The sequence below is a fragment of the Podarcis erhardii genome (genome assembly GCF_964252035.2).
Source record: "Podarcis erhardii genome assembly, chromosome: 13".
Taxonomy (NCBI): domain Eukaryota; kingdom Metazoa; phylum Chordata; class Lepidosauria; order Squamata; family Lacertidae; genus Podarcis; species Podarcis erhardii.
The window spans coordinates 7,154,525-7,169,731 of NC_138502.1; the positions used below are offsets into that span (position 1 = coordinate 7,154,525).

The 15,207-nt window shown below is 41.0% G+C and overlaps 1 protein-coding gene across 3 annotated transcripts in view; it reads left to right on the forward strand.

The window, feature by feature from the left end:
- LOC309326595 (vomeronasal type-2 receptor 26-like) overlaps window positions 1–14,783 on the forward strand; it is a 406,890-nt gene extending 392,107 nt beyond the window's left edge. Inside the window, exons 1-4 of one of the 3 annotated variants that reach the window (XR_014150333.1) lie at window positions 11,373–12,236; window positions 12,896–13,117; window positions 13,391–13,517; window positions 13,612–14,783. Coding sequence is in view for 2 of the 3 variants with exons in the window: in XM_081835454.1 (XP_081691580.1) it covers window positions 11,436–12,236; window positions 12,896–13,099 (1,005 nt within the window). In the remaining variant the exon portion in view is untranslated. Of the gene's footprint in view, window positions 1–11,372; window positions 12,237–12,895; window positions 13,134–13,390; window positions 13,518–13,611 lie in introns of those variants that run through there. The other 2 variants (XM_081835454.1, XM_081835453.1) reach the window with 2 other exon arrangements.
- Window positions 14,784–15,207: the final 424 nt, after the last annotated feature.

Here is a 15,207-nt window from a genome sequence, read left to right on the forward strand (position 1 = left end):
GAACTGTTTGTGCTGCCCTGAAACCACCTCTGGTTTCTGAATGTGAAAGGAAAAATTGAATTCACTCTAGAGTTTCGGGTGCCATTGCCATGTCGGGTTACAGAGAAAAGATTACTCCTGACTTCATAGTTCAACACAATGGGCTCTCCAATATAGACGTAGAATCAATACCTCATTAAAATATCCATACCACACAATTTTATGCTCACTAATGGTAATTCCTTTCCTATCAGCAACATGTGGAGCAACACTTCCAACTTTTACTCTCTGAAAGGAATTGTTGGGAAAGGTGACCAGGTTCATGATGTCAAATCCACCTCGCATTTCCAATTGATCATTAAAGGACATGGTTTCTCCAGCTGAATTGTTAAATGAGATGCGTTGAAGAAAATGGTGGAGCTATTAGCAAAAAGAGAGGGAAATCAAAAAAGAAAAACAGCATGCTTAAGATTTCAGAATGGCCTTCGTTTCAAATTTCATTCATAGAAAGGAACTGTAAACCCTGTTTTCAAAACAAGAATATGTGTACCATTTTCATTATTTATCCAAGCAGGACAAAAACTAATGTATTATCACCCTGTATGAGTATGTACATTGAACTACGAAGCATTTATTGGGGAAACATTACCTGCCAAGGCTGCAGAGACTGAAGTTCGACACTGTTACCAACTGCCTTTGATTTAGGTTTGGATCTACCAAAGTCCATGGCTTGCAAAGCATGGGCCAAAGCATAAACAGCATTATAGATACTGTAGCTGTGTCCAGTCATGTGAATTTCAAAAAGACCTGCAGGGAGATTCTCCAGCCTCTCCACTCCAGTACATGTGTCATCATCCATCACAGGCATACCTGGATCTGGAAAGGAACAATCGAATGCTTGCTCCCAGAAATTTTGGAGGAAACCATCTCTTTCTGTCCTAGTAGGGATTATATTCTGAAGAAATTCCCTGAAACCTGGAACATCGTTTGTGTGAATGGCAAATGAAATGGCACCCTGGAATATCTGAAAATCCCATCCTCTTGCTGCACCTGTTAATATAAAATCTGTTTGGGTTGTCACAATCCACACCTTTCCAAATAATGGGTTTTTTGTATTTCCTGAATCTTGTGAATATATAAAAACTCTCAGATGCAAAATTATTAAAGATTCTCCATACATGATAATTGTACGAGCTTTACAATCTTGGGAAGACAAATTAATTGAACTAGAATCAAAAAACTGATTTATGAAATCCTCCATATGAGCTTCTTGTGGGATTCTTTTGGTGAAGGCTGAACAGATTCCATTTCCGGAAAACAATGACTCCAGTATTTTTAGGAATTGCTCTCCACTGTTATCATCCACAACAAAGAGCCCAACCCAGGTCCACCTAAAATGCTGAAGTAACAATATAATTCCCATATACTCAATGTTTTCGTTTGGGATCATGCGGTAAAAGGGAAGAACTTCCATTATTTTGGTCTCTTCTATGGTAAATGAGCCATATGTAAGCTGTAAGAAAATATATAGATACTGTGTAGATAAGTTAGGAGTAGGGTCTTTGTCATTAGGGTCTTTTTCTGGTCTTTGAAATTCAAGCAAATTCAATATCACTAGTTATTTCTTCTGAACCATCACTTTATTCCAAGTTGTAAATACAGAAATATATATTCCCACCAGCCCCCATGCACATATTGTACCTGTGGTATCTTATATAGGGCTAAGATATCCATCAGATGGAAAGAAGTGTCTGAGCCCAGTCCTCCAATGATGGCTAGGAGGCTTTTCTCTGTGGCACATTTGTAGTTTGGAAAAAACCTATGGGACTTGAAGATCAGATCCAGTGTGGTGCGATAGGTCATCCTTGCATCATAATAGGTGTCACAGATGTGGAAACCAAGTGTCACATTAGGCAGTATTTTGGGATTCTTGTTGATGTCATTTATGGCAAACACCAGAGCCAGAACATGCTGGTAAAACTTGGTAATGATTCTGCCAATAACATGACTTTCATTAATTCACAAAATGAATCTACAATGCAGGAATAAATAATGCTATAAACCTTGTAGTTTCTGTGTCAACAGAATTAAGTTCATTTACAGCAAAAACCAAGAGAAATCCATCTTGCTAGAACTTGTTCACCACACTGAGAATAGAATCATTTTTCTAATTCAGAAGATATACCTATTACTCTATAATACCATTACATGAGCAATTGAATCTTACAGGAGTGGAAATATCTTTTCCAATTTCTCCTGATTCCCTACAGACATCTGTAACGATTCTCACCAAACTTTATTTATATTTTGTTACATATAGGTAAAGGTAAAGGTACCCCTGCCCGTACGGGCCAGTCTTGACAGACTCTGGGGTTGTGCGCCCATCTCACTTAAGAGGCCAGGGGCCAGCGCTGTCCGGAGACACTTCCGGGTCACGTGGCCAGCGTGACATCGCTGCTCTGGCGAGCCAGAGCCGCACACGGAAACGCCGTTTACCTTCCCGCTGGTAAGCGGTCCCTATTTATCTACTTGCACCCAGAGGTGCTTTCGAACTGCTAGGTTGGCAGGCGCTGGGACCGAGCAGCGGGAGCGCACCCCGCTGCAGGGATTCGAACCGCCGACCTTTCGATCGGCAAGTCCTAGGCGCTGAGGCTTTAACCCACAGCACCACCTGCGTCCCTTGTTACATATAACATATGTGTTTTTCATCTATAATGCCTAGTTTCTTTAGCAACACTGTGATATCTTTAAAATAATATAACAATATGCTCCACCTCTATCCCAGTGCACAAGGTATATACATAATGATGATTGCTTTTACTGTTTTTATATTTCCCCATTCACAAATCTTTACAGCATTGGATACTACCCCATATATCCTATACATTTATAAAATATATACAACTTAACAGATTTGGCTAAGACAATCCTTACTGTGGAATGTCAAAGTGATTCTGGGAAGGGTGTTCTTTGAACAGAATTTCATGGAAGAAGTAGATTATCTGAGAAGTAATCCCACCAATGAGGAAACCACCTGGCTGGTACCATTCATGTGGTATAGGCAGAGGATCACCTGTGTGACATTTCATGAGACCTACTTTGGACACAGTAGAAAGCAGCAGAAGAAGAAACATTGTTTTTGCTAACATGCTTTCCTCAAAGTTTCTCTCTAAATATAATGTAAGCTGCCCTGCACCTATTTCCTTCTAACTAGCTTTGACAAGACAATGGGAGAAAATAGTCGGAGATGTCCTTGCTTGCCTCTTGCATTTAATCCCAACTTCCCATGGCACAGGTGTTCATTTATCATCACTTTCAGACTTGCTTACTGACTGTTTTCTCCTGTCCTTTTGAAAGTCTCTGGAGCTTTGACCACCTGAGGAAATGATGGTGCTGTGGATAACTTTGTGTGTGAGGGGGGAATTACTTCTCCTGCACTGTTTTCTCCTACCCTTTTGAAAGTCTCTGGAGCTTTGACCACCTGAGTAAATGATAGTGCTGTGGATAACTGTGTCTGTGGATAACTGTGTGTGTGTGAGAGAGAGGGGGGGAATTACTCTCTCAGTGTTTTGATACCAATTGACTCTTCTGGTAGGCAACATGTTGGATCTTGTCTTCCATTTGTGAGCAGAAGTCTTCTCTAGTCCCTAAGAAAATAAGATATGGGAACTTGATTCCAGATTTACATGATCAAAAATATCATGCCTGACTGAACAAGTAGCTTTTCATATTAATCAAAAAGTGTTATTCATACCTCATCTATGGCTAATTATTACATTTAATAATTTCTGTATGTATGCTATTTCTGGATACTGTACTGAAATAAGGATATATTTGTGCTTTAACTGTAAGTGGATTGATGTTCTTTAGTCAATATACAACAACAGAGTATTTTTTAAGATTAAAAATTTTATGGGATGCCTCTGCAGGACTGATGGGGTTGGGGATGGAGTTTTTCTATATATGTGTAATGGTTCTAGGGGTTGCTCTTGTGTAAGTTGTCACCACACCTGGCTGGGTTACCTGGGTGAATCCTTTCTGTCCGGACAGCCACTCATCTGTGGCTGTCTCAATCGCTGGCAGAATCCGTCAGTGGGCGTTTCTTGAACTTCTTCCAGCAAAGAAGTTCTTTGACGCCAAGTCTCCTCCTACTCTCCCTGCGCAGAAGTCTTCTGGGCAGGGAGGGTGTGGGCAGTGGAGGACCCGTGCTCTCCCCGCTGGTCTCCGGTGAGTAGTCTTGGAGCCCCCTCACCGATTCCCCCTTCTGCCCCCCTTCTCCACTGGTGTTGCGCTGATTTCCTTCCCCAGCAGATGGGCTGTCTCTCTCCCTCCTGGGATGCTCTCCGTCATCCCTCTGGAGCCCTCTCCCCTCCTCTGGCTCCGATGGTAGTTCCCTGACAATATGCATAACAACTTTTGCTCCAAACTGAGGTAGATATGTAGCTATGTGAATGCACTCCAATCTTAAGTTTTAATGTTGTAAATTTATTTTTATGTTGTAAACTGCTACAGGTTACATTGTATGGTTTTAGATAAAAGTTTCCTTTTATTCCCTGTTGTCTGTTGTAAAGGCCTTTGGCCTATTTACAATTAAACTGATTGACTGATTAAAATGTTGAATGTTTGGATGGGAGTTAGTATCTAAGGTAATAAAACTCTGGCTGTAGACATATATGCACGGAATGAAGAGAAAACTATATTTTATGAAGGACTTATGGATAGGTTATTGGACTTTTTATATGAAAATTGATGCCTTTTTGGAAACTGGAAGAGAGACAGACCTTCAGAGAAAAATATTAAAAATTTCCAGGGTAAACTACCTAATGTTTTCTTTGATATCCAACTTTATCACTTTAGCACTACCCTAAGGAGTCTCAAAGCAGCTAACAATCTCCTTTTTCTTCCTCCCCCACAACAAACTCTCTGTGAGGTGAGTGAAGCTGAGAGACTTCAAAGAAGTGTGACCCAGCAGCTGCATGTTAAGGAGCAGGGAATCGAACCCTGTTCACCAGATTATGAGTCCACTGCTCTTAAGCACTTCACCACACTGGCTCTTGAAGGGATACAGATGGTTTGGGATGCAAGTAAAGCTTAAATAAAAGGTTTGGGCCTTAGTGGCAAATTTGGTTGGAAGCACAATGATTATATATATATCAGGACCCAAGGCATAGGGGCAAACTCCTAGAGGCCGAAGGGTTTTTGGCCCACCTGATAAAATATTTGAGGTTGATGGGGGAACCATTTGCCATTCAAAGTTGATGGGGGAACAATTTGCCATTCAAATGCTGCCCATGCACCATGTCATGTGACTGATTATGCAGGGCAGGGTTTACGTGCTTCCCCCCAATATTTTATTCAAGTTGGTACCTCTGCCCCAAGGTGAAGCCATTGCCTTGACTGGGGACACAATGAAGTGCAAAATCTGCTGGAGCCTGTTGTTGGCTCTGATCTTACTTATTGTTGGCCTCCGTACCTACTTTCCTACCAGTCCCAATGAGAAACACACATCAATGGCTAAATACTCTACCTGAACTAAACTCTATCTCAGTTGTCTTGAAGCTAGGCCAAGGCTTTACAGAGAGATGTTAGCAGCACAGGCATGGGTTTAAATTACCAAATTCACCTCCAAATTCCAATTTGGAATTAATTGGAATTAATTTGGAATTAATTGGCATTTGTATAAATTGTATAATTGGAGTAATATTGGGTTAATATTGGAAAACTTATTTGGCATAACTTACTGAATTCATCTAACCAGAACTACAGACTAGGAAAGAGGCATGGCTCAGTGGTGGAACACATACTTTCTAAGCAAAAAGTCTCAGGTTCATTCCTACCCATCTTCAGCTAAGGCTGGGGAAGTCTCCGTCTGGTGCAAATGACATATGTTTGACCAGCTCCTGCTGCGAACTCTAGGACTTGTAGTAAATTCTCAAGTCACCAAGGGGAGTACCCTGTTCTGCCTCATTCACCCAGACTCACGTATTTGGATCAGTTTTGAGAGCTACCATCTGCTAAGGAGGGTTTTTGACTAGCTTCAGACTCACTTCCTCTCAATGTGTCTCACACAGTAATATAGAGCAGTGTCTTCAGGCTTCAGATTGTTCATCTGCAGGTACACCATACTTGATGGATTGTCTCTAGAGATGGTGAAGCGCCCTTTTACTGAATCAGCATAAAACTGTGTGCTCCCACTCTCGTATATCCTTGCAATCCATTCCAGTCCCTTTCCAGGAACCTGTCACACCCAATGCATCTCATAGATACTGAACGTGAATCCTGAACCTTTACAGAAGAGGCGGAGGGACTCTCCGGGCCTTCTAATGCCCCCTTCAGATGGTTCAAGCTGAATCGCTGAGTGGACATCTGTAAAGAAAAATATATTATAAAACAAACCACTGCATACTTCAGCATCTTCTTGCCAAGGGAATCTGAAAGGGCAGGGAAATACCTCTGAGCACAGCTGCAAAGAAGACAAATTGGAGCCAAAAGAACATTTTTCCTACTGCCATTTGGAGAGATATGAATTTGGAACTGATCACAGAGACATGGGATTGTGGTCCTGGGTAGGGAGACAATGTTGACTGATTTAAAGAGGAAGCTACCTCTTTATTTGCATACCACAGTGAGGATAAGAGAGAAATGCAGCCAGTTTGCAACCTCTGTCTTTCTGCAAACATGACTTAGGGACTTGGTAGGGATGAGTAAATCTACTGAATTCAGTGCCTCCCAGTTCCTCTCAGTTTGACCTCGTTTTCCAAACTTAATTTCAGTTATACATATTTCTCACCTCATATATATTTCCACAAATTTTCATCAGCAGATTTCTCCTAATATGCACATTATTATATGCAATTTTGCTTCAGGGTATTTTCACAAATATATGCATATATCTGCATAGTTTACAGCACTATATGATTTGGTTGTTGCTGTTGTTTTGTACACATTGCCTGGCTGTAGAACTACATTGCAAAATTCAGAGAAGTATGAATTTTGAAAGATGGTTATCTTGGTTCATGTATTGTTTCAGAAAGTTTGAATTAGGTGTGTTCTTTAAATCCCAATGAAATTTAATTTCAGCCCCATCCCTAGGAGTAGGTTGTTGTTGTTGTTGTTGTTGTTGTTGTTGTTGTTGTTGTTGTTATTATTATTATTATTATTATTATTATTATTATTTCATTTACGTCTTCTGCCATGGCCTCAAGGTGACATATATGGTTCTCATCCTCCCCATTTTATCCTCACAGCAATTTCATGAGGTAAGTTATGCTGGGTGACAATGACTGGCAGAAGGTCACCAGGTCCTAGTAGGATGTGCTAACCACTAGAACATACACACATGCACAGTAATAGGGCAAAAATCATGGTTCAAATTATAAGCCAAGGAGACTGATTTAAAATCAAGTAAAAATAAAGTACAGAAGTTCAGCTGTGTAAAAAGCTGATTGTAAAATCAGAACTCTTGGAGGATTTCAAAGATGAATGCAGAGCAGCTGGCTTCTGTAGGCTGGATGTGGGAGCGCCATTCTGCTCTTTGCCTGATATCTTGGGAAAGCCCAGCTCACAGTGGAGGCTGGTCCATTAGAACTGCCCCGTCAGCCTCAGTCTGCCCTCAGCTAGCCTCCACCTGCCTACCTTCTTGCTTACAACCAGTCTAGGGTGTGGTCCTGCCTGTCAGCTTCCTTCTCCTTAGTCTCAGTGTTGCCCAGCAGGGAGGAGGATGGGGACAAAGCAAGCAGTTCGGCCTTTCTTTTCACTGGCTCTGCTCCATCTGCTGTTGTAGATTGAAAAAGAAACTCTGAACATTCACACAGAGCAGCCCAGCAATGAAAGAAACTGCTCACTCGTTGGTGGTTTGTTTGTTTCTTAAAGGTTATGTCATTACCCACCATGACTGTCTGTTGTCTGCCTGCTCACAATTGAGAGAAGCCTTTCTCTTGCAAAGTTGGTAGGGTGCAATATAAGCCCTACTGAGCAACAGGTTTCAGGTGGCAGAGAAGAACACAGGAAGAGCCTGATAGAAGGCCAATGGCCCATCTAGTTGAACACAGTGGCCACTCAGATGTCTGCAAGAAATGTTCAAGGAAGACCCAAGCACAAGAGCACCTTTCTCTCCTCCAGCTTCCAGCAACTAGTATTCAGAAGCATACTGACTCCAACCCTGGAGAGATTGGGTTAGAGAACGGAATGAGTGCCTACTGCAAAGAGCCATGGTTTCAGGCAGGGGGTCTCTTCCAGCCCTACTTGGAGATGCTGGAAATTGAACTTTGTCCTGTCTACGTGCAAAGCAAATGATCCACCATGTGGCTATGTCCCTGTCCTGGTTCTGTTTTCCCCACCTACCATAAGCTATCAATGAGACCTAAAAAGCATGGGTAATGGCTCAAGAAAGCTGACCTAAAGAAGCGTATGCATTTAAAGCCATTCTATTAATTGAGCATGGGATCAGACTGCCTTGGCTTTTGGTTAAAAAATGTAGGGAAGTTCCTTGGGGAATCAGACTCTCGAGGGACCTGCATAGTGTTAGTTTTCAGATACTTGTAGAGGGGGCACTGCTTTATGGTTGAAACTGCAACCCTTCATGCTCATCTGCCAGTGGTGTTTTGTATTCTGTATATGACAATGCTGCCACCTTGTGTGAAGTAGGTGGAGGACAATTGCCAGTCCTGTGCTTTAAAAAATGGGTGCTTCTGCTAAAATGTGAAACTTTCACAGTTGTGGACTTGGGTACTATGGCACTCTGTGCAAGGCCAACATTTGGCATGCCCTCCCCCCACCCTCAGGTGGGTAAGGAGATACCTAGCTTTGGGAAGAGGGAGCATGGGCTCTGGCAGGGTTTTAGAGCCCTCCCACTTCCTTCTTAGAGCCAAGAAAGCAATAAAACTCTTTCTCCCAATCCATTTTCCTTTTGTGCTATGTCATTTTAGATTGTAAACCTGAAGGCGAGTACATTTTGTTTGTTTATGAAGTAAGAGACTTCTTCACACAGCACAAAGTTGAACCATGAAATTTGTTCCTGTTAGTGATGCTCAGCAACTTGAATGCCCTTAAAAGGTGGTTAGGCAAATGCATAGGGGTTAAGGTGGAGAAGAGTTGGCTACTGTGGGTGAGGATATGGTTGAACATTGTGATGTTTCAGTTCAGGGGTACATAAGCCTGGTATTCTGATGCTTTTGACCTGGCTCAACAAAACAGCTTACACCAGACTAGAGGAACAGTTTTAGTTTACATCAAGTGTCACTGCTCCTCTTGTTGATCCCATGTCAATACGTTCAAGGTTACAATTTTATTGCAAAATTGGAGTTGGACAGTGGATTTCGTTTTATGATTTAGCACTTATTGGTTTCCCTAGGTAAGATTATGGCACTGTGTCAGGTCCTGATTTTCTTGTAGGGCTTTGATCTTCAGGGAAATCTGAAGTTTTCTCATCTACAAAAACAAGGCAACTCATTTGCAGTTACTTCAGAATCTAAAGTCTGAAGGTGTAATTATCTCCCTCTGCAATTAGCCAATTCAAAATAATTGCTTCAGTCACCCAAATATTGAAAGGCTTTCACAAAGACACTAGAAAACAGTCAAAAAACAGCTTGGAAAAGTATTAAGGAAACAAAGTGCTCACTGACAGTTGGGAATGGGGGACAGAAGTAGTCTGTGATAATGATTACACATAGCGCCGCTTTTTCATATTGAACACCCAGCATAAAAAGAGAGAGAAGGATTAACTATTTAAATTAGTATTTAAACTATGCTTATGCTAAAAGCAAAGGTGATATGTTTCACCTTATGAAGTGAATTGTAAGAGTGAGGCAACATTTAACGTAGTCAAAGTCAGGCAGTTGGTGTATATGAACACCAAGGAATCTGCCCCCTAGGAGGAGATTTATTGCAACTATGCAGAGACTTTTGCTATTGCTTCTGCTACCCATTGTGTGCAAAGTCAATACAATGCAGTGCCCTGCAGGTGATCCAATCCCAGTTCCACATGAATGGTACCAGCCAGGTGACCTCCTGATTGGTGGGATTGTTTCTCAGATCTTTTACCATTCCTCAGAAATTAAATTTAAGGAAGATCCTTCTCAGGAGCTACTTGAGGTTCCACAGTAAGTAGTTATATTCCCCACTTTTTTTCCTGAAAGATCAATTGTCTTTTACAAGGCTGCATGTTTGTGTGAAGCAGGAGTGGCTAGCAATACCCATCCAGCAGCAACATCACTGCCACATACCTGTTGCTGTTGTTGTTAATTAATTCTGTATACTACCCTTCATTCAAAGATTACAGGGGAGTTCACAACATAAAAATAAAAAAAATGAGAAGACAAAATATATTGATGATAGAATTGCATTAGAGGAAATTGCTTGCAAATAATAATAATAATAGGATCAGGAGAAATTTACACTATGATGCAGCATTTCAAAAATGAAAACAGCAAGAAATAAAAGACTACTCTAACAAAAATGAATGGGATTGCAAAAAAAATGCATCAAATGCTTAAGTGTGAATTAAAGTATTACTGTGTCTACTCCATTGGCAGTATAGTGACAAAGTTCTATCAGCACGCCCTGGCTTTGGTGTTTGTCATAAAGGAGATCAATGATGATCAAAAGATCTTGCCCAATGCTACACTTGGGTTCCACATCTATGACAGTTACTATGATGCAAGGATGACCTATCGTACCACTTTGGACCTGCTCTTCAAATCACACAGATTTGTCCCCAACTACATATGTGATATCCAGAAAAACCTCATAGCCGTTATCGGGGGACTTACATCTGGCATCTCTATCAATATGGCAGACATCTTAACCCTCTACAAGGTTCCACAGGTAGGGTCTGTGTTTTGGAAAATGAGAGAGACTGCAAATTAAAAGAATCTTTTAAAAAAAAAAAAGGCAGAGTTGGGTGAGCAATCCTGTGACAAAATTTTCTGGGATGAGTGATTTATGATGCAGAGGAACTCTGGGATCAAAAAAGGCTCACAGAGTGTTAAGTGTCCAATCCTGGATCATCTGAAGATATGCTACTGTAATTTGTTCATCCCATCTCATCTATGGTTTAGCCACTACTAGTGTAAGTCCTGCACTCAAAAGGCCTTCCAGGGTCAGGATGGGACTGGGCAGGAGCTTAGGCTGGATCCTAAACCTGTTCAGTTTGTGCACATGAACTGTCAGCTCAACATGGAACATCTTTATTACTGCTGTCAGACTTAGGTAAAGCAGAAAAAAATATACTGGAAAATGCTTATTTTTCTCAAAAAAATTGATCAGCTGTCATTATTTTGAAACCCACAAAGTTCTTAAATAAATATTTTGTTATGAAATCACATACAACAAACAATATGGGCACAGAGATAATCATCTTAACTTATTGCTGCAATGAAGCTGTTTTCTTTTAGCTTACCTATGGTTCATTTGCCGCAGAAGAGATTCAAGCATTGCAGAGCTTTTCCTTTTACAGCATGGTCCCAAATGAAAGCCATCAATATACTGGCATTATCCGTTTACTTCAGTATTTCGGATGGACATGGGTTGGGTTGTTTGTTGTGGATGATAACACGGGAGAACATTTCTTGAAGACCCTGGAGCCACTGTTTTCCAAGCATGGAATCTGTTCAGCCTTCACAAAAAGAATCCCAGAGCAAGTTTCCATGGAAAATGTAGATGAAATACTGAATAAAATTGAAAGAATTTATGTATCTCTCACAGATAAGAAGGCCAGAACACTTATCTGCTATGGAGAATCTTTGACAATCGCCTGGCTGAGAACTGTTAATCTTTTTCATGATCATGGACATAAGGAAAATGCTTCATTTGGAAAGGTATGGGTTATGACATCCCAGATAGATTTCACATCTACTGGCCCTCAGAGAAACTGGGATTTCCAGCTTTTCCAAGGTTCACTTTCCTTCACAATTCAGTCAAGAGAGCTTTTGGATTTTTCAGAATTTCTCCAGAGCATCAAGCCTTCCAGGACCCAAGCAGATGGTTTTCTCAAGGGCTTCTGGGAGCAAGCATTTGATTGTATATTTCCAGATCCAGAGATGCCTATGATGGATGATGACAGCTGTACTGGAGAGGAGAGGCTAGAAAGTCTCCCTGCGGGTATTTTTGAAATGCACATGACAGGCCACAGCTACAGTGTCTATAATGCTGTCTATGCTTTGGCTCATGCTCTGCATACCTTCTACTCATCCCAATCCAAGCAGAGACCAAGGGTGGATGGTAGCAGTATTGAACTTCAGTCTCTGCAGCCTTGGCAGGTAATGTCTTCACAACAAAATAATCTCATTGCGATGGATAGTGACCTTATGCATACAAAGTACAGCAATGCTGTTTATACTTCAGCTTATGCTTTGTATGCCATTTATACATCTAGAGCCATACGAAGAACAATATTGTTGAGTAATGTTGATGACCTTCAGTCACTGCATCCATGGAAGTTAATGTCTTTACATTAAAAAATCATTTCAATTCACAATTAAAATTATCATATGTGAGAATCAGCTGAAACAGGTGACAATTGTAATGAATCTTATACATTCAAACAGCTTCATGGGGCTTACATCTCAAGCAGGACTTGACATCTTTCCACAGGGCCTGCAAGACCGAGCTGTTCCACCAGGCCTTTGGCCAGGGCACAGCCTGCCTCCCTCCCTCGGCAATCTTCGCGGAGCTCTTGCCCAATGGTTGCCAGTGGCTTGAATTAATTAATTTTATAATGAATGATTTTAGAGTGTTGTTTGTGCTGTACTTTTGTACTGTTTTATTGTTGTTAGCCGCCCTGAGCCTGGCTTCGGCTGGGGAGGGTGGGATATAAATAAAATTTTATTATTATTATTATTATTATTATTATTATTATTATGTCATTGGACCATATATTTAAGTTCAGTCTGAAAACTTTTCTATCTCTCAAAACTAGGTTGACTTATTTCTGCAAGATGTTGCATTTAACAACTCTGCTGGAGTGATGGTGTCCTTTAATGATAAAGGGGAATTGAGCGGTGGATATGACATTATGAACCTGGTGACATTCCACAACAACTCTTTCCAGAGAGTGAAAGTTGGGAGAGTGGACCCCAGTGAAGAAGACGACTTCACCATTAATGAAGAACTAATTGTCTGACATAAAACATTTAATCAGGTAGAGATGATGGGGATTTCTTGGGCAAATAGGCAATGAGGATGTCCGAAAGTACTAGTTCTGCCTAATGTAGCTTTGTAAATAACCCCACAAATACTACTAGGCTGAAGAACGAAAGACTATTGAACTACATTCATATTCATATTTTATCTCCATAGATGATAAAACTATGAAGACAAGCATAGCTAATCATGTGGCTTTAGGATGATTCATATGAAAGTTAACTACAATCTCTCACCCCAAGTCCCACAGCCATCTTATGTTTGTGCGTAGGTGCTTCCACTTTCTGTGTGTAATGAACACTGCCACACTGGTCATCATAAGAAGAAGAAGGAAGAGAAAAAGTTCTGTTGCTATGATTGTGCTCCATGTCCAGAAGGGAAGATTTCAGACCAGAAAGGTAGGTTCCTAAAATTTTGTCAACATACATTATTAACTCCATATGATGTGGCTAATGAATTGCCACTAAAATGTCTCTTCTATTTGTATTTCAGATACAGAAGACTGTTTCCAGTGTCCGGCAGACCAATATTCAAACAGAAACAGAGATGCTTGCATCCCCAAAATTAGAAACTTTCTCTCTTATAAAGAACCTCTGGGGATCAGTTTAGCTTCAGTTTCTGGTTTTTTGTCCATCATCACAGCTGTGGTGCTAGGGATTTTTATTAAGCACAAAGACACGCCCATAGTCAAAGCAAACAATCGGGACCTCACCTACACCCTCCTCCTCTGCCTCTTGTTCTGCTTCCTCTCTTCTTTGTTATTCCTTGGCCAACCTTGTATAGTGACCTGCTTTCTCCGACAACCAATGTTTGTCATAATTTTCTCATTGGCTGTTTCTTGCATCCTGGCCAAAACCATCACTGTGGTTACAGCTTTCATGGCCACCAGACCAGGGTCCAGCGTGAGGAAGTGGGTGGGGAAAAGACTGGCCATCTTCATTGTTTTAACCTGCTCCCTTGTTCAAGCAAGCATTTGTACTATGTGGCTGGCAACCTCGGCTCCCTTCCCCGATTTGGACTTTCATTCAGTAAGTGGAGAAATTATTGTGCAATGTAATGAAGGGTCAGTCACCATGTTCTACTGTGTCTTGGGCTACATGGGCCTCTTGGCCATCACCAGCTTTGTTGTAGCATTCTTAGCCCGCAAGTTACCTGACAGCTTCAATGAAGCCAAGTTCATTACATTCAGCATGTTAGCATTTTGTAGTGTTTGGGCCTCTTTTGTTCCTACTTACTTGAGCACAAGGGGAAAAGACATGGTGGCTGTGGAAGTCTTCTCTATCTTGGCCTCCAGTGCTGGGCTACTGGGCTGCATCTTTTGCCCCAAATGCTACATCATTGTGTTGAGACCTGAGCTGAATAGCAGGGAGCAGCTAATAAAAAGAAAACATTAAAGGATTTGTCCCTTTGGTTATACTGACGCATGTGTTAGGCAAGCATTTTAGGTACAGATCATTCCTGTCGTCCCGTTCCCCCCCCCCCATTATTTCATTAATTTATTTCATAAAAATGTAGGAAATCTGAAACTGGTCTACACAATGTTGGATAAATCAACCTCTTATTACCAACATTCTAGTCATCATCCTACTCACAAAGTGGCCAACCAGATGTCTATGGGAAGTCCAGATATTTGGGGGAGAGATACATTCATATAACATTAGTTATAGATATTTACTTATATATGCCTTCTATAGGAAGGACAGTAAAGGACGCCACTCTGTATGTCAAAATGAACATTGAGTCCAGCAAGCTAGAAATCCAAAAAGGGGAAACATTATGTGTGGTGATGTAATGTAATTTAGTTTTGGGGATGTGCTATTGTGCACCTTATAACAATGCTCAGGAAAATCTTGTGAGGCAGAAATCAAAGAAGCATTCAAAAGTGAAAGGCGAAAGATTTATACGATCTGAAGAGAAACCAAAGTGAAAATCTTGTTGTTATACTGACATGTGAGTTAGGCAAGCATTTTAGGTGCAGGTCAATTTGGTTTTCATTATTTTAGTAATTTATTTCATAAAATATATACAACACTAGATTGCCGAAAGTTTCAAAGTGCTGTACACAATGTGGGAGAAATCAGCCTCTGT